The 21,461-nt window shown below is 41.4% G+C and overlaps 1 protein-coding gene across 2 annotated transcripts in view; it reads right to left on the bottom strand.

Annotated features, from left to right (window-relative positions):
- slx4ip (SLX4 interacting protein) overlaps positions 1–20,792 on the bottom strand; it is a 31,099-nt gene extending 10,307 nt beyond the window's left edge. The window contains exons 1-5 of one of the 2 annotated variants that reach the window (XM_008305326.1): positions 20,696–20,792; positions 19,557–19,614; positions 12,670–12,759; positions 12,215–12,341; positions 885–953 (exon numbers count right to left, since the gene is read on the bottom strand). In XM_008305326.1, the coding sequence (XP_008303548.1) occupies positions 885–953; positions 12,215–12,341; positions 12,670–12,759; positions 19,557–19,583 (313 nt within the window). In that variant the 5' untranslated portion in view covers positions 19,584–19,614; positions 20,696–20,792. The remainder of the gene's footprint in view (positions 1–884; positions 954–12,214; positions 12,342–12,669; positions 12,760–19,556; positions 19,615–20,695) is intronic. The other variant, XM_008305397.1, reaches the window with a different exon arrangement.
- Positions 20,793–21,461: the final 669 nt, after the last annotated feature.

Raw genomic sequence — 21,461 nt, 5'->3', positions numbered from 1 at the left:
AACTGACAGAAGATTTTAGAACAAATACACAATGCAAATGAATGCTATCCAGGGGGTGAACTCTTTTGACTTTGGATATTTCACAAATGTTTTGCCCCGCTGACAATGCTTTTGTTTTCTGTTTTCTGTTCCTTTCAATATTTCTGTATTGTGTTGTGAAATGAAAGTCAGTTAAATCTGAGAAATACAACCACATTCTGGTAAACTAATTATAGTAACCAAGTTTTAAAAAGTCCCTCATAGCCTCGTACTCGTCCTGACAGGCTTTAACCTAAAACTTGTAGCCATCTAGCCAATCACAATAAGGACGTTTTAACCACCCGTTTTATAGCCATTCGAAATTTTTACATTATCTAACCGCATTTGTACAGCTAACTCAGTGGACCGAATTACACAACCTTTGACCCCAGGAGACTGGGTCTAATTTGATGTGTAACGGACCTGCTGAGAGAAGCACTCATCTCTGTCTGTAGCAGGTCAGTGCTGGCTTAACATCCAGGCCCCAGCCCCCAGGGAGCAGATATTAACTTTACTGACAGGAAGAGAATCATGTTGGTCCCATGAAACGGTGGCCAAGGGTCACAGGCACTAGATGGGCCATGGAGATAGATTCTCACTGCTCTTCATAGACAGCCCTGCAATCTCTCTCTCTCTCCCACTCTCAGTAGCCTCTCAAGGGAACCACTTAATGGCTGCCTGTTCTCAACAACACCCTGAGCAGGTAGGGACAGGACATAAAAACAAGTGAGGGGGAGAAAAATCAACATGCAAACCACAGATGACTTGCTCTTTCTGTGGGAAATTTGGCAGAGTATGAACCTTAGAGAGGTCTATTTCTGATTATTTTAACTGGGACTGATACTGAAAACATGTAGGTCACATACCCTGCTTGACAATACATCTGAGACTGAAATGCCGCTTCAGAAAATTGGCGACCAGGTTGAAGTTTTGCCCTATAAAAAAAAAACAAAACACACAACAGAAAGACAGTTAACATCAACCTTGCCCTTACTGACGACTTTCAGTGGGACTCTGGATGGTTGGCATTGTTGTCATTCCTTGATACACTGATAACATCCTTTATATTCAATCGACCATCTTTACACGAAACAGCTGCAGCTGGCATTAAAATATTTTTTTGTTCATGGAAAGTTTTATTCAGACAGTGACACAAATTCAAACTTTTTTTTTGATGCAATAAAAAAACCTTCCCAAGTGAGGCTAGGATATACTTCACATGAAAACATGGTTTGGGATCAAACTTGTACGAATACAGCAACTTTACTTCATTAATGAACTAAACAATGCACGTATCTGGCTCTATAAGCTTAGATACATCCCAAAAATGTCCACTAACTTTAAACTTATCTGCAGTCTAAGGTCCAGCGCATTAAAACAACCTTAATTAATGACTGAGTGTGAAACAATTCATTCTGTTTTGTTATAGCTGACCTCCCAGCTTGGCACAAGCAGAGAAATCATGTCTTGGGTCTCTGCTCTATTTGTCATGGAATGTTTGTCATGCTATGTAAGATGTACTGGGCAGAAACAGTGGCCTGTTGCCTAATCTGGCAGGAATTTGTTGACTAAAAGCAAGGGTCTGGCTAACACGCTATCCAGTTGTTCTTTGCAAGCACATACACAGTGCTAGGAAGTTAACAGAGCCTGTCTCCCCTTTGGTACCGTCTTCATACCCTTTATTCTTCTTGATATATTGACTGTAAAACTATACTCTGTTTAATGATACCACCACCTTTCAATTATTCCTTATTCCTATTTGGCATTCTGTCCCATTTTGCTGTTGTCGTGTTAAAACCTCATTAAATGCGAACGGTGGGATTTTAGAATTTTAACGTCAATTAAAGGATTACATGCCTTCCACCGTTTGAGAAAATGCTGACCCCTTGCACTCAAAGCTCTTTCAGAAGTCCCTGGATAATGTCAAATACGCGCAGCCATCAAGAAAAAAACGAGACTGTCTATGTTTCTGAAAAGCTGACATTTTGGAAGTGGGGAGTTTTTACCCCGTCGGCAACAACACCGACAGTCAATCATCAATAAAACTTGGAAAAAGTTGGACAGTCTCCTCTACGTTGACCTACAACTGAGAGAAGCATGTCTCATATGGTGTGAACAGACAACACACAGAGCCGAGGACATATTAACAGTACTGGCCCACACACAAGAAGGAGCCTTTCTCACATTTCTCTCTTCGCTGATGTAATCTAAGAACAACTCAAAGCATTTAATTATAGTCTTCAAAAAAGAAGCTGCCTTTGGACAATGACATGCAATTATAGAGACAGTTTGCCACAAAACTGTCACAGGTATATGCTTACGTCTACTGGCCAGTGATTAATGGCACCACCTCCTCTTTCTTCTTCCCTGTTTTCTTGCAGTATTTTTAAGGACCATCGTCACTACTTGAGAGAACAAGTACTTAACAGCAAAACAGTACAAGCATAGATAAATGAAGGAACAAATGTATAATGAAAGAATAACTCAATCATCATGACAAGTGCTGTAGCCTGTCACCTAGGGAACAGTTTCACACTATTAACTTCAGAAAAATATTGATTGTAATTGCTTCGTACCATAGTAACAAACACATATTCATATTTCAAAGGTCCTTGGGATTGTTATCTCACTTTATGTGTGTTTGCACAGCCTTGAAGGTAAGTTGTACTAGTTGCTAGTTATATTTAATTTACATTTTATAGATTACATTACATTATTGCTTTCTAAAAGTACATAACATATATCATGTTTAAAGTGAGATTAAGCTGTTTCTTTGGGGTAATAAAAGAAGCTCATCTTGCCAGCTTTTCTTATGCCAGCAATTGTTAATCTTGCTCCTTAGGCCAAACTTTTTATACTAGCCATCTTAGTCAGGTGCTAAATAATGCCTGGGCGACCAACATAATACATTTACCCATTTGTAAGGGCAGAAAATCAGTAACGCTCCAGAAATCGCAGCCCGAGTTCAAAATCCCCTGCCTTGCAGCAAGAAGGCTGTGCAATAGACATGACAATGTTTGATGGATGATAAATAGGGATTTATAGGAATCATTTTACAAACTGTTTCATCAACCAAGGGCTCAGGTAACCCTTTAACTCTGTAAGTACAGCACAGTCTGTACATATAATGACACATTTTTGTGGTATTTGCAAGGAAACACTGACTATGAGGTTAAACTGCCAACTTTTATCTTTATTTGAGGGTTAATATCAATGTTTAATTCACAGTTTTGTAATTGTAGACCCTTAAACCGATAATGAAACACAGAGGATGACCTAAAGTCTAATGTTTAGTATTTTGGTAGAGAATCCTTTGCAGTTAATGATGCCTGAAGCCACTGAAATCAGCTTGGTAGCTTCTCTAGTGGTGTACTTCCAGGCCTGTAATGCAGCCATCTTTAGTTTTTGGTTGTTTGGGGGGCTTTTGGGGCTTAAGTCTGATCTCCAGCAAGTTAAACACATATTGGATTGAGGTCAGGTGGTTAGGCGAGACCACTCACCATCACTCCACTGTTGAGAGCACAAAAATTGTTTGAAAAAATGTTTGTTTGGCTGCAACTTTAAAAACAGTGACTTGCAGCTGGACTAGCTGTGTGTGTGAGAGTTGACAATTAAATGAAACACAACTTCTTAAGAAACATTCGAGCAGCCAGTGAGAAAATTGGCGTGGCCTTGTAAAACTGGGGGACACTGTGTGTAAAGTGGTACACAGATTACAGATACTGGTACACACATGTTAACACTTTAAATTTAAAGCTGTGTGTTGTTTCTTAACCTCAGAAAAACCATTTCATTTTACATACAATGTGCTGGAATAAAGAAAACAACAAAAGTGTGTCGCTGTTGTGCATAGGGTCTGCACTGTACTCTCATTTAACCGGGAGACGCACGTTAATGTTAGATTTATGAGTGCATGTAAAATTGGAATACATCCTCTACTGAACTGTCTTTAAAGTTGCCGTCCTTGAGAGTCTGTAACTTTAGAGCTTGTTGAACATAAAGTTTGTAATAATAATGGATAAGTCAACAGTCTTTAAATAGATTGCCGTTAGTCCCAAAGGGAAATTGCTTTAACACACTGTATGGGTATGTTGAGCATGTTTGTAGTTAATAGCAGCATTCCTTTAATAGGGGGGGGAAAAAACTCTGATATTCTGCTATTTCTTAAATAGGGAAACAGTGGTCATCTATCACCCGTTCTAGATATCCAGTCAGAAAGGAATGCAGATCTGTATCTCTGTTTTGTTTTTTCTGTCCATTCTGGGTCCAGGAGGGACCAGGAAGCAAGCGTCTTTCATTGCACATTCATGGCTCTTTATGTTTTTAGAGGCTCTGATTTAGACTCTTTAGCCTCATGTCTAGCTCTGCAACTGTTCTCACTGCTTTCCCTTGGTGGGTTGAGCTTGCCAATTCCCAGGACAAATTTGACAGGGATGTCTGGACACAGAGTTGGGAACCAGTGCAACGCCATGGCCCGAGACATCAGCTGTTGCTCCAACTTTATAACGTCCTGCACAGCGCAGAGTTGCTCTTGGCCTCCTGCCCAGCTTCTCTCGTGCTAAGCTTACATTCATGTTTCTCTCTCACAAACAGTTTGCTGGTGCCTCCTCTGGGAATGAGTGGCCCCTTTTTGTGGCAACTGTGGCCCACAGTGGTGCAATACCCAAATGTGCAGAGTAGAGACTTTAAAGGGTTTCATTTGTACTTCCTTAAAAAGAAGATGGTCTTGCTTAATTGTTTTGAAATCCAGTGCACAACAATATTATGACAGGTCAAATCAAACAGTAAACAAGCCAGCACGCCATGTTTTCAGAAATGTGGTAGATAATATTGTAACCACTTGTTTGGAGAGACTTCTGCCATCTTGTAATATACCACAGGACAACTGTAGAAAAAAAAGAGACTCAGACTCCACAGGGCTGGTGCCAAGGCTAGAATACTGTACTTTCGAAACACACACACACTCACTGCAGCTTTCACCGCTTCCTGGGAAAACAATGAGAGGAAAGAAAAGTCAACAAACCAAAAGGCATCCAGAGTGACTGGGACTGTAAAATGGAACAGACAGGGGTGAGAGGCATTCAGACCGGGGTCAAAGGTAAGCCCCCATGGAACAGACTTCATTAACTTCAGTCATATCCTGAGGAGATCATTAAAACAGCTATAGAAAACATAGCCTACTTCTTCTCACCATCTGCATTCCTGGCAGCCCGTGCTGTTGTGACTCATGCACGAATCCATAAGAATTTGTCTGATATGGAGGATTTTCCCTAGCAGGTCCAGGCCATGCATTAGCCTGACCACAATGGGCCCATGGCTTTAAAAGAGGGATGCTTCAGTGATTGTATTTTTTCAGTGCTTTTACAGACTCTTAAGCTGCCTTGTTACTCTGCGCTTTCTGAAGTAACCATTAATGTAATAGAATAAAGGAGAACCAGGTTTCCGAAATCAGTTATTACAAGAAATCTGTTTCACCACTAAATTTCTACAAGAGGAAAACAAAATTTCTTGTCCACGTATATGCCTAACTGAGTTTTTAATAGGATTCTTTATAGGAGCAGGTGTGTGCAATGCATCTGACACGGAAGGAAAGTATCATCATGGCCCAAGGACGGAAGGAAAGATGATAACTTGAAGTCATGCATCCTGATTATTTTTAATACCTCATGGGCACAACAAGAAAAACAAAATGATCTTTTTACTCAATCATTCCAAATGTTCCCACAAAAAAAAGAAAATAAGTCCTAGGGCTATAGTATTATATATCATTAATAGATTTAAATTATGCCAAGACTACTTCAAAAACATTTTAAAAATAGAGATATTTAACTCCACACCAGCTGCATGCAAAAGCAGGTTAAATAGAAATTGGATTATTGTAGCGCATGCAAGGGCATTGTACGATTTCCCCCTGTAACCTGATTTCTCTCATTAGCCATGTTTCAAGTGTGCATGTAAATGTGGTGACTGAATGTCAGGAGAACTCCAATTCCCACGCAACCCCTTTATGAACAGGAGTTGAATCAGCAGGACAGTCAGACATCAGTGCCTGAGAATCCTGCTCTTTTGACATCTCTGCTTTGATGTGGACCCCCTCCCTCTGTCCTCAAGTGTGGGTGGAGAGTTGGGGCTTAGAGTGAGAGAGTGGGGTGGAGTGGTGAAGGATGAGAGAGCATGAGGAAGTTACCCATATGTAAGTGGGGGCTTTCCTGGAAGGACATCACTCTCTGTGTGCAATTGTAACTACGGCCGTAGCAGAGCACTGTGCCTTATCATCCTGCACAACGTCCACCTGAAACAATATTTGCACATGAGTGTTCAATTTAACATTTGGGTGACCCCTTCATCGCAGTTACAAAATACGCCGCAGCATGGTAGCTCAGGCCAACCCATAATGCAGCATGTGACTAAAGTGGTGGGGAGCATTTTGGAGCACAGAACAATTATCGAGGGAAAAAAAATAGATTTTTCAGAAACATAATCTGATGAGAGAAATGCAGTCACAATACAAAATGTCGTATTAAATCATCATTATATCGTAATTAACCCGAGAGGCCACAAATCTCCTAAAGTGCAGCCACTGTTTATGTTAAAGAGCATTGAGAGCGAAGAGGATACAATCTGCTTATTCTGCATTAAGATCCTTTGGTTTAGTGTTGCGCAGAGCACTTGAGGGGCTTGAGTTATGCACTGTGCTGGCCCTTTAAAACCCAGACCAAGGTCTTATTGGAAGCTGTCTCTGCTTACTGGGTCTTCTGTAAATCTGCTGGCATGAATTTAGAAATCCAAATATATAAATAATAGCACACATGGTCATTCTACCTATGTATACAACTGTATGAACTTCTACATTTCATCTGAATTTTAAAAAATTAAAAATTAAAATTAAATGGTTAAAAAAAATGCAACAGGCTGACCTTATGGGAACAAAGTGCAATACTTCTTAAATCTTTTATTTCTTTTGAAATATTTATCCCTTTTTCATCTTTTATATTAACTGAGCAATTTTGCACTTTATTTTGTTTTACTTGCACTGAAAATAGGAGAAGCTCTCCAATCTTGTTGTACACTGTATAATGACAATAAAGGGCATTCATTCATTCATTCATTCATTCATTCATTCATTCATTCATTCATTCATTCAAAATGCAGCTAAAGCACCAGTTTATACAATACACCCTGTCTGTTAAGGCTATTGTAGGCAGGCATTTCCTGACAACACAATGCAAATTTGGCACACTGCACTATCATAACACCTGTCCATAAGAAAAGCGTCACAACAGCACGTGACACAAGCCTGTTTTTTTTTTTTTTCAAAGTGAAGCAAAGAGCAGAAAAACAATGGCATCCTCTGAGATGTTTCAGTAATTCCTGAAACAAGGCATTCTGGTCAGGCTGAACACTGAGCATGAGTTCAAGTGAGTGTGTGCCGTCTCCCAGACCAGAATGTGGTAAAAAGGAACAGTCACATGAATGTGATCCGTGCTCAGGCTCAGGCTTAGGCCCTAATTATATGGGAAAAGAGTGTGGTGTGACAGCTATGGCGGGGATTGCGGTTGTGTCCTAAGAGACTGCAGCTGACCCTGCGGAGAAGGAAAAGGAGAGAAAGTGAGAAAACATAAAGAGACGACATGATGAGAGCAAAGAAGTACAGACATGAGGAGAGGAGAGGAGAGGAGAGGAGAGGAGAGGAGGAAAAAAAAGGCCTAAAAATGCATGGGACAAAAAATTAACATATGTGTGTGTGTGTGTGTGTGTGTGTGTGTGTAAGTGCAATAATAGTGAGTGGGGTTAGCTGTGGAGTCAGACTGTCCTATGTGTTGCTGCTGAGTAAGGCCAGGGGCTTACAGGAAGGATTTAAAGAGCCACAGCAACACCACAAAGCACCAGGAGGAAGGGGGTTGCCCAGCAGGGGCCAGGGGAGGGAGGGCAAGCGGGGAGAGGGGCGAGCTGGCTGGAGCGGCTACTCTGATCAGGATCCATTTCCAGCCTGGGCCTTGGAATTCCTTTGTTCCTGTCACAGGTCTCCGTTTCCCTCTCGCCTTAATCCCAGCCAGCCTCACGCCCAGTAACACAGACCAGGGCAGGTAACTCTGCCACAGGCATGCCTCTCTATTTACAGACCAGTCCCCACATAACAGCCACACATATAAATAGTGATAGCTGAGGTAGCACTGAGAAGAAACAAGGTGGGTTAATACAGGTTGCAACTACAAAATAACTTGTGACACAGTTGTGTCTTGAGAGGGGAGCTGTGTACTGTCTCAGTAGGAGACTGAAAGGTTGGTAACGATTGATTCTTTCTAAAATGAACAGCACCAAAACAGACATGCAGGGGTTTATATATTTGTGCACAGAAAATCTCACCTCTTGACCAAAACGTGTTTCTCAAGTTAGATAAACTATTTTAGCTTGGGGCTGTAGGCCTTCAAATGGTCAAAGAAGCCAAACAAAGCTAAATGTATGGCAGGGCAGAGCAAAAATTAACCATCTCCCTTGTAGTCCCTGCACATCCTCCACATTCTTCATTGAGAGGGAGATGGTCATTCGTAAACACATTCTCCAAGAGTAAAGCTATCCAGCAACACTTGTGCTTTTCTCGCAATGGCCGTGGCCAGGCTGCCTTAAGCCCCCTTCATAGGCCTGCCAAGAGGAGTCAGTGGTACACTGTGCAGCACTCGCAAAGCCCTCTCCCACGGCTATTAGTGACCATTCATCTGGGGAGCCTGGGAAAATGCCTCTCCAGCCTGCCGTGGCCATGGGGAAACAAGCTGGCAGGTGTTCCCTCCCCCTAAGTCCTGGCACCTGTGCAGGGAGAGGAAGAAGGAACCAGCTCTGCCATGGGCTCAAACAGACCCTAGGTACCAGTTTGTCAGAGCTCCTCTAACCCCTCTGACTGGTAGGAAGAGTCTCAAATGCCAGGCTAAACTATACCTGAGCTCTGTCTCACATGGAGAGATCAATGTGGCTATATCAATACTAATAGTAGATGCATGACATCTGGTAATGTGCTTTGGCAATTTGAAATGGCATGTTAACTAAATCCGTGTAAAATGGGACTTCTCAGTTTACACTCAACCCATACACACAAATATATACACTATTATGGGCTACAAAATCAATATTCCATTGAATAAAAATAATACTGGAACAGCTTAGTGCACAATCAGTTGTAGAAGTAAACAAGATCTAATCTAATGAGAAAAAGGGAAAGAAAATATATAACAAACAATCTAAGAAAGTCTGTACAGCATGTTGTGTTGTCCAAGACATCTGACATGAGCAGAACTCTGCGGAAAACAATCTTCATGAAGATAAATGTGACACTGTCTTTGTCATAGAAGATAACCACCAGCTTCCTTACTCAAATATCATCTTGAATGACAAAAATGTATTCCTCAAAGCACAGAGAACCTATTATCCACTCATTTTCAATCTGTAATTACTCTGAGAAATGTGGGTGTGTTCAACACAGTCCACCAGTGAGAAATGCATGAGGCCTCTCCCAAGCTCCCCTTCCCTGGACTTCTAAAGTCTAGCATGTCCATTCTGCATGGCCAGAGCCAAAATGTTTGGTGGGAAAAGTTCCCTCTGTTCATCTCTCTAAAAACATAAATAAATCACATCACTATGAGCTAATCATGAAGTCTCAAGTAGCCTGGGTAAAAATTGAGGGAGGTGGGGGCTGACAGTTGGAAATTGGCTTCTGCAGCTGAGATTTTAAGAAATGGCTTAGATTTATGTTGGCAGAAGACATGGGATAAGTCGCTCTCTGACATGATCACTGAGCGCTGTACACACACATACACCAACACAGCATATATACATACGTACAATAACCCATAGAGATAACTCAAATACAAACACTTGCACTGAAGAGCCTTGGAATGCTAAAAGCTGTTGATGGCTCATTTGAAGTGCCAACAGCTGAGGCTGTTACGCTGTTCTTTCTGCTGTCTGTTGGCGGAAGCACTTGTGATTTCACACTGGCACCAACTCAAACACCGCCTCACACAAGACCCACAATCCCCCTCCCACACCATCCCACACATAGCACCACAGTCCATCTGCCTATTCTTGGCCTAGACATCAGTACTACTCCGCCTGACACCTTTCTCTACATACGTCAACAGCCATGTATACATGTTCCAGCACATACACGTCTCAATCCAGGATATCCAGCTTGACTCTACTGTCAAATAACAAAATGCTGCACACAGACACAAACAGTTGTAAATAAGTCTTCTGCTGAAACAGAAAACCAGCTTCCTCTCCCTGTTATGGACGGTCTGGGAGTTCTGTGAGGATTAGCAGGTTAGCGTTTGACCTGCTTGCAGAAAAGACGACCCCAATACTTAATACCCACCCTGAGGTTTGCTGGGCTTCCCTCCCTAAGCCTATAGTCAGTCCTCCCCTTTTTATGGCTCCTGCCTGCCTGCTCACTTCTCACAGTCACAGTCTCCACCTTTACTGCTCTGCCGCCTCCCTCACGCGGGACAATGAAAAGACCAAGAATGTCATTACACTCACTTAAGACCTTTAATAGGACTAGAACACATGAACTGTGTTGGCTTGTTCGAGGCGCTATACCTTTTCATGTTCTGCAAGGGGAAAATTCTCTGATATGGTATGGAGTCAAGTTCCACTGGTTCCATTCTTTTTGGCAAAGCTGCAAGGAGCTTAATCATTTTTACATGCATATTTCGCTGCTGAAATACTGATAGTCCCCTTGTTCACACAGTGGAGTGAATTTGTGCACTTAATTTGTGCGTGTGTGTGTGTGTGTGTGTGTAGCCTCAGTCTGTGAACTCCATCATTAGAGATGTCTGTCTCTCTTCAGTCTGTCATGGGGAATATGAGTCAGGCTTTTCAGTAACCTTACACTGTCAGCCTGTTCACACCTAGCCCAGGGGGAGGATATATCTCTCAAACACACTGTCGCTCTTCTGATTCTCATTGGCACTGGTATATGAGCACCTGTGTATATGCCCATAAACATGTATGCAACGTGCATCCATTTGCTATTGTTTATCACAAAAATGACCAAAGTTGCTACATCAGAGCATGAAAACAATGAATGGATGTTAAAACTAAGCGTGCGTGTGTGTGTGTGTGTGTGTGTGTGTGTGTGTGTGTGTGTGTGTGTGTGTGTGTGTGTGTGTGTGCATGCATGGGGGGGGTAGCGTGAGAGGCAGAGCTGCAGCCGCGGGAGAAACTTTATGGGGCCGACTGCCCTGTAATCCCACTCTCACAGTAAGGACTGCCCTGCTGAGTGAGCTTGGTTTAACTGCCCTTAACTGCTACCTGTGACAAACCTGTCTGTCCTACAGCACGCAGCTGGAGGTTCCTCTGATGCTAGGCTTACAGTGCTTCAAAGGCATGTGTGTGGGTGGGTGGCTGGAGGAACATACTCACATTCGGGGATGAATTGAATTGGCTTATTCACATTGGTGTATAATTGATTGATTTTTCTCTCTGTGTGTATGGTTGGAGGTGCCACAGCAGCTGTTTCTGATGTTATTCACCTAACTAAAAGTTTAGATAAACACAGGTGTGCCAAAGCCATATCAAGCAGAAAGGCAACAAGTGCGAGTCATTTTAATAAACTCACATCTTGCATGTCCAAATGCATCTGAGACGTGCCAAGTTAAACTGTGCTACACAATATAAGAACTCCTATCAGCTTTTGCCTTCACAGGTCACACCCTGGGCGTAGAGAGCCACCGTGTCCCAACTAGTTCTGCTGTCTTTCCACCCACACTCTCATCAAAAAGGTAGCCATTAAATAATTTTTGGACTGTTTTGTAACTCCGTTTCAAACTCTGCTCACATATTTCAATGGTCCACCTACATGCAATGTCTCTGTTCTGAAGTCCAAATGAGTAAATAAAGGGTATAAGCTCAAAGCCAAAGAAAACCATCTGACTTATTCAAAGGTTGATGATAGACACACCTAAGAAAAAGAAATCAAAGACAAAGATGACTTCATTCCGCAGGAATGAGAAAGAGTGAAATCAAAACAGAATAAACCTAACTTGTAGTCGTGACCGTATAACAGTTTAAACTAATTTTCCATGTAAAGACAAGAAGAAGCCAGTAGCATGTGCCATAATGGATCACAAAATTTTTATCATGATAAATATTGGGCTACTTGACTCTAGAGTAGTGTAACAAGGATCACAAGATGGTGTGTCACCTTTCACAAAAAAGGCTGAATCAGGTGCCAGCTCCTTCTTCTGTTTGGGCTGTCCTCTGTTGTGGAGAAACTCTCTGTACTGGTTAACCCTCTGGTCCACAGAATCTCGAACCAGGTTTGTAACCTCCTGTAAACAGAGTGCTAATATTTCAGTACAGCAACTTTGTTGAACTGTTAAGAGAACACAAGTTTTGATTTGACTTCACAAGTGAAGAACAATGATGAGAAGAGGCCAACAACAGGACAGCACAAGTCTCAAGTGAAAGGAGAGTACGGCAACTCAAGTGGCTGGCAGAGAGATGGGAACAGTTTTGCAACAATGAAAAGAGAGAAGGCTCAAAGTCATTTTAGATTCTACGCTGCTGCTGTCTTTTGAAAAGGCCCCCTGAAGAACAGAAGCCACATATTCACTCACACACATATTCACAGGCACACCCTACTCCCTGTGTCTGTACCTCGATGTGGTCCGTAGTAAACCAGCTGGCGTCCTCTTGGCCGCCCAAGGGCACTACGTGGAGATCCACCAGCACAGCAAAGTTCCCACACTGTAACACAAAGAGGAAAGACAGCCACAGGTTGCTGAGGGGCATTGAGCTCACAGGCAACAAAGGAAATCAGAGTGTGGGTGATTGACAGCGAGACAAACCACAACGACCCCCTGTGTCCTCAAACATCACCCCAGGCCTCTCACAGCAGTCCCCTCCCTCCTGTTTCTCTGTCTAGCCATCTCTCTACCAATCTCTTTACAAAAAAGTATGGCCCTGTCCGTCTCCTCATATTTCCCCTCTCTCAGCACAAAAACCATTTCCCTATTCTATAAGGTTTGCAATACATTCACAGCCTCAGGTTACAATAGGCTGCAGAGAAAAAAAAAGTCTAAAAGATGTACCACATAAATGGGGATTATCCTACTTTGCATCAGAGTGGTAATAAAACTCCACAGATTTACCATTTTTACCCCTTTGAGTGCTTTAGCAAGCTAGAAGAAAGGCTGCAGAGTGGATTCCTAAAGCACTACGTCCTTGTCTCAGTGACAATAAGCTACAAGGGACAGGAAGGCCAGAAATGCCGCTGCTGGTTAAGTTGCTGTTACATCTTTCTCAGGCTGGCCTGATTATGGTTTACACATGAGTGCAAAAGCTGCCCGCTGCAGAGAGCAAATGGATGTAGGTCTCGTGTGAACTTCGCCTCTCACTGGACAAGGAAGTAATGGATGGACTGAGACCACCCACAACACGACACAGAGGAGCAACAAGTACTACCCTAAAACCCAAAGTGATAATGCAGCAGAATGCACTGAGCTGAATTGGGGTAGCAAAGGCAGCACAGAGTTACAAAAAGGAAAAATCAGATTTTAGGCTCACACTGAAGAAAAGGGAAAAGAGTGTATACCAACAGAAGAGGTTATTAACTTAGTAACAAGGAATACTTGTTTTATGTCAGGCTCATCCCCTAAGCTAAAAAAAAAAAAAAAATCACAGACGGGATGACTAAATTGTACAATCCAGACTTAAGAGATCTTCCTATGGCCCTGCTCTCAGGATGACGTGAGAGAAAAGAATTAACAGGGTGTATAGGGGAAGGCCCCCCTCTATTTGAGCCCCAGTTCTGGACATCAGTCTACACTGCCCAACTCCAAACATAGTCACCTCCTCTTTTTCAAAAAAAGACTTTGGTTTTCTCCTTCATCAAAGAAGGAGACTGCTAAAGTTTCATCTACTGTTATAAAACTGAAGTTGGGCAGTGAACCTTTTGTCAAATGACATTAAAGGGCTACATTCTGGCTCTGAGCAATCATGCTACCAAGTATTTTGCATCATTTTTTTCCCCATGAGAGCATTATCCTGTCTTGCCGTCTTTTTGTAAACAATAAATGAAATGAAGCTGCTTCCTTACCTCTACTTGCAGCTCAACAAGAGGAGAGGGCGCCCCCATATGACTGATCAGTGAATGTTTCTAAAAGAGTCTAAGCTCAGCCATGTCTTGTACTGTTCTTCTGCAGAACATATCCAGTCCTAAAGCTCTAATGCATATCAGCTCATACTAAAATATGCATCTGCATCAGTATAACCAAGACTAATGCAAGCAAGACAGAGTACAAAAAGTCCAAATTTCAAGATACAATACCCGCAAATAGAACCATGGCAAAAAAGGAAAAAAAAACATAAACACTGTTATACAAAACCATGCTCTCACAAAGACAAGAATGTCATGGACCAGAAGAGAGGCCCACGTAATGTGCCAGCTCCTCATGTATAAAATGTGTGCAGTATTGCCTGTCAGCTCGTCCCTACAGATCAGCATTCTCTTCATCCTCTGACCTTTGTCTCACAGCGGTCCACCAATGACTGGTGGCCTCCCACAATTACCCGTGTGTGGTAAAGCCTAGCAACAGAGGGTCAGACCTTGTCAATCAAAACACAGAGCCAAACTAGCGGACTTGACACATGCAGAATACATTTTTGGTATACCGATTTTAGTTTCTGACTTTTCAGACCTAAGAATGGCTTTGTGGATGATTATAGCAATTCTAGCAGTATGCATAAGCGAGCAGATTTTTAGGAAAAAGGGTCCTGTGATAAATCCTTAACCTATAAAGTCAATTGATGGTATTGGTGCAGTATTGGATTCAAATGTTTATTATTATATTATGTTTCCCTCATGCACACAAATCCCAACAGGAGCCACAAGATCAATCCTCTAGGTTAGATGGCTCTAAGTTACGCAAGATGATCAAACTCTAAAGAGCGATGCAAGGTTAATTTGCTAAAAATCTGAAAATGAAGAGAGCTGTACAAGGTCTGGCGTGTGACGCTTGCGGTGAGGCGCTGTATTGTGAATCGCCTAACATGGTTTCTGTGATTGAGTCTCTGTTTTGGGCTTAAAGCCAGACATCTCGCAAGCTTTAGACTAACTTCCTTTTATCACATTAGGACAGCAGACAAGACTCGACTGGGAACTGGACGTTAATGATAAACAGTGGTCTGCCCCTTACACAAACAGCATGTGATTCCGTCGGCTTCTCAGAAATGGGGGATTTTGTCAGGAATGCAAACTAATGCAATTATCCTAATGAGAAACCAATTAATTTGTCCGGCAAAAGTGCAAAATTGGAGTGGGGACAACTTTGGTGGAAAAAGTGTCAATCTTTGAGTCAAGACTGTGCTGTTTAGGTGCTGCTACTAGCGTTTCTAGGAAAGACATTTGTATTGAGTGGGGTAGATAAGACAAAACAGCAGCAGAATCTAATTTTACACAAAGGCTCTGACTACAATCACATCATGTGGTCTAAATTTGTCAACTCTCTGCACAAAGAGCAACCAGTGGATCTCTTGGCTGAACTCTGCCATGAACTCTGACCTTTGTGTATGCCCTTTAAGGCCCGGCTATGGCCTCTCCTTAAGTGAGATCTCTGTAAGCAGCCTAATATTTTAGAGATGCAGCAATGAACAGCAACAACCTTCTCTTTGTTTAGCAAAATCTGAAATCAGCTCAAAAAATCCAACTTGAGTGTTGAAAGGGTAAAAACCGAAAACAGCAATAAAAACCTCCAAAGCAGTCTTATCAGAAAATATACCATATAATTTATCGACACCATCTTTGCAGTATCATACCCAAAGCCCTAAAGAATTTCATCACATCTGACATAATTAATTAACAGATTCATGAGCTATTCTCCTGTATGTAGTTTGATTTGACACATTTAAGGCAATACTCGAAGCAACTGTCACTGTTGTTGGAAAGAAAGGTCTGATAAAGGGCCAAGTTCTAGAGGAAGTTACTCTTTTCATACTTACTAAAGTGGGCCAGCACTGCTTTGTTCTCTGCTTTGCACAGGCTTTTTGGAGTTATGAACAGAGGCTGAAGGCTGAACGAGAGGCGGCAAGAAGTGCTACTTAATACCAAATCCTTTATTGTGCCATCTTTTGTGTGCGTGACACAGTGAATGAATAGGACTGAGTCTTCCTGCAGGCTAAGCTCAACTTCTATATCCTAAGTCTCCCTGCTGCCAAACAGATAAATATTACCTGCAAGAGAAAAAGGTTAACAGACAAAAACATTAGAAACAGAGACTAAAGATGCCCACAGTCCACAGCATGAGCAAAATCCTTCATATTTTCTGTCTGTAAATAAACAAATCCTGACTCAAACCTACTGACGGCTCCTTTGCTTTTTGTAGTCTTCAGAGCTCTGGTCTATATCACTCTCAGTTCCCAAAACACTCTCTACCTTCCCTTATCTCTCTCCCAGACCCGGCTCTCCATCCTCCCGCCTGTGCTGCTCAAAGTTGGGCACGGGGCCCAAACTCTACGAGCAGCTTCACCCGCCTCCCCACCTCGCTGCCCTTTGCCATTGCTATCGCGCAGTATAAGAACCAGACCTTCTCGGACTGCACTTAGCTCAGAGGCTAACACTAACCAGCCACAGATGTTTACATTGGGAGAAAAGGGGCAGCAGATGCGGTCTCACTCAATAAAACTTGCATCTCTCCCACTCTCCCTTTGTCTCTCTCTTTTTCTGACTCTCTTTCTGCAAGTCTGCAAAGAACCCAGGGGAGCTCTTTAGATCTGTGGGTGTGACAACCTTGCTCTCAGGCTTTATTTGCCTCATTCCCAGCTCTGTCTGTGCTGTGAGTCACCTGGGTTTCCCCTTAAAAAAAAAAAAAAAAGGAAAAGAGAAAGAAAAGAAAACTCTCTTTTCCAGTTTTTCAAAATGCCAGATACTGAGCACTAAAACTTGGGACTTTATTATTACTGAGGCAAATGTTATTTACAGATAGTGAGCGGAAGTTTTTTGTGTACAAACCTCCCTTCATTCAGGTGAATGTTAGCACACCTGAGTCCTCTTTATTTGATGATAAAAAGAGACACAACCCAGGACTGGAATTCCAGCAGCAAGAACAGACAGGAATATCTCCAGGTAACACTCAGCAAACAAAGCTCAGGCAGACACATCCTTGAGAAATGGTAGATAGACAGAAATAGCAAGCTGCGAAGTGTTTTGCCTCATTAGGTAATGTGAATTCTGTATGACAATGTAGGGCAGTGCTGAGATGAAAGGGCGGCGGGGGGGGGGGGGTTTACCCATGTTGATGTCTTTTGTGAGGTTGGAAAGGGTCAAAATGTTTCTGATCAGACAATGCAATGATTTTGAACAGAGGCATGATGTGTGGTCTGTTATGAGCTCATCTACACAGTGACAACAACACTAAACAGCACATAAACCTCTGACATTAAACTGCTCTGTAATACCTCAAATTTTTTATTCTTAAAACACTTGGGTCTCTTGTCTGAACCTACTACATTAGATGGTTAGAAAGTCAGCAGTGCATACTGCTAATAGAAGGCAGATTGCAGGGCTCTGCAGTAGTAATGTCCTGGCAGACAGCAAGCGCTTCAGTGGATCAGTGTTTTAGCCTGCAGGCCCTTTTCGGGAGGTCTGAGAAGTGGCAGGTCACTATATAGTCTAAGCCTATTTAAGAAGGAGCATACCAGCACCTCCTGCAGTTCCACAGACCATGGAGGGAGCTGCTTTGAAAACATTTCAGGAGAAAGGACCATAAAACACTCTGCTGAACAGCCTACTAAGCATGGCATGGTGAATCCAAGAACATAACTCATAATTGCTTTGATAATCCTCGCTCACTGTGCAAGCCAGCAAACAGAGTTTGCAACATGCCTCTGTGAATGCAATGTCTCTGCGCAGATTTTTGGTCTTTGATATTCTAAGAAGTTAATTAATTCACTTAAAAACATGGTGGTAGGGGTGTTTGTTTTGCGAAAGAGAAGCCATGGATAGCGCCTTGAATGCTATTGTTTGGACTGATCCCTTCTAACATACTTGTTTGTGGTTAGTTGGTTAAGCATGGTAGAGGCTGTGTGCATTTTCTCAGGCAGAGTAACACAACAGTATCATTATGTGCCCAGTGGGAAGGAACCTTCCGTGAACCTCCAGGGTTTTACTCTCCCACAACCAACTGAGGGGGGTGGTGGGGTAGCCTGTATGCAGGCATGCATATGAAACAAATAAAAGGGAGTGAATGCAATATCTGGTCAACTAGGCACACATGGCATTACGGAGGATGTGAGAGATCAGCGCAAATGTCTGCAGTCCTCATCCAAAACTCTCAATAAATGAAACATCAACAAAAGAGAGACCAGCGGCTTTCCCTGTACTTAACAAAAACATCTGATGTGCATTATTACTGACAGAGCAACAGACTCAGGATGAACAGCTTGGCTTTTTAATAGAATGACTTGCCTCTGCACTGTATTGTTGCACCCATTAAGAAAAGGCTCTCTGGAAGTAAGATGAGACTTGCAAAAGGTGACCATAAATTACAAATAACTTTACCTAAAGAATGAACGACATCCTAATGTAGCGTTAGGACAGTTGAAACATGTATCTGTACTTCCCTCTAGTGGACAAATAGTTTGCTACTGAGAAGAATAAAGCAAGTACATGCAGGAAAGATAAGATATTGCTGCAGAATTAATACTGCAAATGCTACAAAAGAAAGCATATACTGAATTCCTATGTTGCATATCTTCCACAACTTCACAACAGTTTTTCAGTGGTTCAACACAGACCACAAGACCTCATGGCGCTTGCTGGAAGCAGTGTCTGTAGCTGCTCTACTGTTTGGCATTAACACAAACATAGATGGTTGTTTATAATGACAGCTGAAAGGCTCTAATAAAATGCAGATTCATCTTATTCTTCAGTTTTTCATGTGCATTTCATGTGGGGGGAAAATGTAGTTCAAAGTAATTACGTGGGTATGTGGTCAGAGAAAAGTACACAGTGTTTTTGCTTAGAAATAAAATATTTTCCAAAATATGACAATGATGTTCACAAGACACCAATATGATCAGCATGCCATTAAGATTACTTTTGGTCACCAGGTTATTCTGATTTAATCTCCCTTTGTTAAACATGTTCATGACAAACTAAACACACACACACAAAATAATTGTACCAGTTTTTCCAATGGCACATGGGTACAGCACTAAATAAAATTTACCAAGAAAGATTTTTGAGCAAGTTCAATTAAAAAATGTACAATTTGAAGTCATACTGACAAATACATTAGATAGAAATGCTGAATTAAACATAACAGTGTTATATGTTGACATTGAATTTGTTTTTTAGCTGTTGTATTCAAATTCTTTCATATTTGTTAACTCTCTAAAGTACTAAAACAAAAACTGGTATTGCAAGTCAAAACTGAACATTAGAACACAATGTTTTTAAATAGTAAAAAAATAATAAAACTGTTATTTTAATACCAACCGCACTGCACCACAAAAGTCAGCAGAGTGAGTATTTTGTTTACACATACCTTAATGACAAATTTGATCGGAGCCATTGCTGTGATTACAGCAGTCTGTCAGTTTCACCTGAAACAACACAGTCATGAATTACACATGATAGCCTACAACACTGTCATATACTAAAGACAAACTTTAACACTAGTTGTCCAACTAGCGGATGTTCTGCTTTTATCAACTGTATTTACAATTGTTATCCTCATGTTGAGTACAAATGTGCATTTTATCATGATCTTTGGAGCACTTTAGACTTGCTGTTTTAAAATTAGATATATATATTTTTTTTTTTTTTTTAATTTTTTTTTTAATTATTATTTAATTTAATTTAATTTTTTTACTGTCTTAACACATAAATTATTTATGATGCCATACACTCAAAAGTGATATGCAGATACCTGCATATCACTTTTGAGTGTATGGCATCATAAATAATTTATAGAGATATTTGTTAAATATTAATCCAACCAATGGGTGATCTGAGGTGGCTACAGCCACCTCAGACTAAAGTCTTGCCACCCTTGTAGACATCCCACACAACCAATAATGGCCCATCAGATGACTACATATGTACCTGAGTATGAAATTGTACCTGAGAGCTATGAAATTTGAGATCTAAATATCAGATAATTGTCAATCACAATACCATGAAAACTGAAGTAAACTGTATTGGAAACTACCAATATTTTTAAATTTGTGTAATTGTGTTGCAATACCATTTGATTCCTTTTTGATAAATTCAGGGGTATCTTATTAAGACAAAGCCAATAATACATCTTACTGAGCTCATGATTTGTTGTAGTCTGCACTAGACTACTTTGCAAGGGCATTTAAGTGATTGAAATTGTGTATTGTAATAGATAAGTTGCATCATCCGCATGTAAAATAAATTCAAAACCCTAATGATATGTTCTTAAATATTTGGTATGTCTGAGTGTGGCATGTATAGTCTGGCCTAGGTCTATCCCAGTAAATAACCTGGGGTATATAATGACTTAGCCAGACTGTGCTTGGAGTATAAAACAGGCTAGCCCTCTTTGACCTAAGTATATTCTGAGCAGAGGGCATATCTTTATCTGTTGCACCAGGTTTATTGAGAGTTACATTAAATAAAAAAAAAAAAAAACACGTTTTAATGTGTACGAGTTCTTACCTAATTTTGAATGGCGATGTCTGCAGTGAGTGGCCAAAAAACTGACTTTTGGGAGTGAAATAAAATTGACCACTAATTGTGCCCCTCAAAAGTGAGCAATGGTCTCAGTCTTGCCTCCCCTATGAAAACTGTCCGACTGCGCCACTGCTGAGACACACGAAAAGAAACAAGACAGACGGTGATCTTTCTGCAGTCGTTTACCTTGACAGGTGATAAAGTTCGTCCCTTGTTCATGGGCCTTTATTACAGTTACAATATTTTAGCTGTACTTTAGCTGCTCTTTCGTAACGTCCCTTACGTTACAACAGCTAGTTAAAGTCCATACTAACTTGTTAACCGCCAAACTAGCTGATGGCATCGAGTTCAAATCATTTGAGGTTAAGCTCACAAGGCGAATGATTATCGCTAACGGCTCTAACGTTAAACCGCCATTAGCAAATCGAATACACTGAACACAGCAAATCTATAGCGAACAATACATTCGACATAACGCTGTGTAAGTGCAGGAGGCAAACAAAGTAAACATCAAGTTTTCAAAGATTTCATACCGCCAATAGTTTTGAATGTTTGTCAAACTGGAGGGCTGCAGGAGATGACGTTGCATCCCGTTTGTAGTCCAACAACTGCAAAGCTAGTTTGGGTCGGAGCTTTCAGCGGATGACGTCTGGGGGGAACAAAATGGAAAATGACAAGTAAGACAATCGAGCCACTGTCTCTATCTTGTTCTCTGTTATAAAGCGAAGTAGATATAGTTTTAGCTTGATTA

This window comes from Stegastes partitus, unplaced genomic scaffold, assembly GCF_000690725.1.
Source record: "Stegastes partitus isolate 25-593 unplaced genomic scaffold, Stegastes_partitus-1.0.2 Scaffold1, whole genome shotgun sequence".
NCBI classification, from domain to species: domain Eukaryota; kingdom Metazoa; phylum Chordata; class Actinopteri; family Pomacentridae; genus Stegastes; species Stegastes partitus.
The sequence above is the reverse complement of the archived record's forward strand: the minus strand, read 5'-3'. Positions and strand labels throughout refer to the sequence as shown.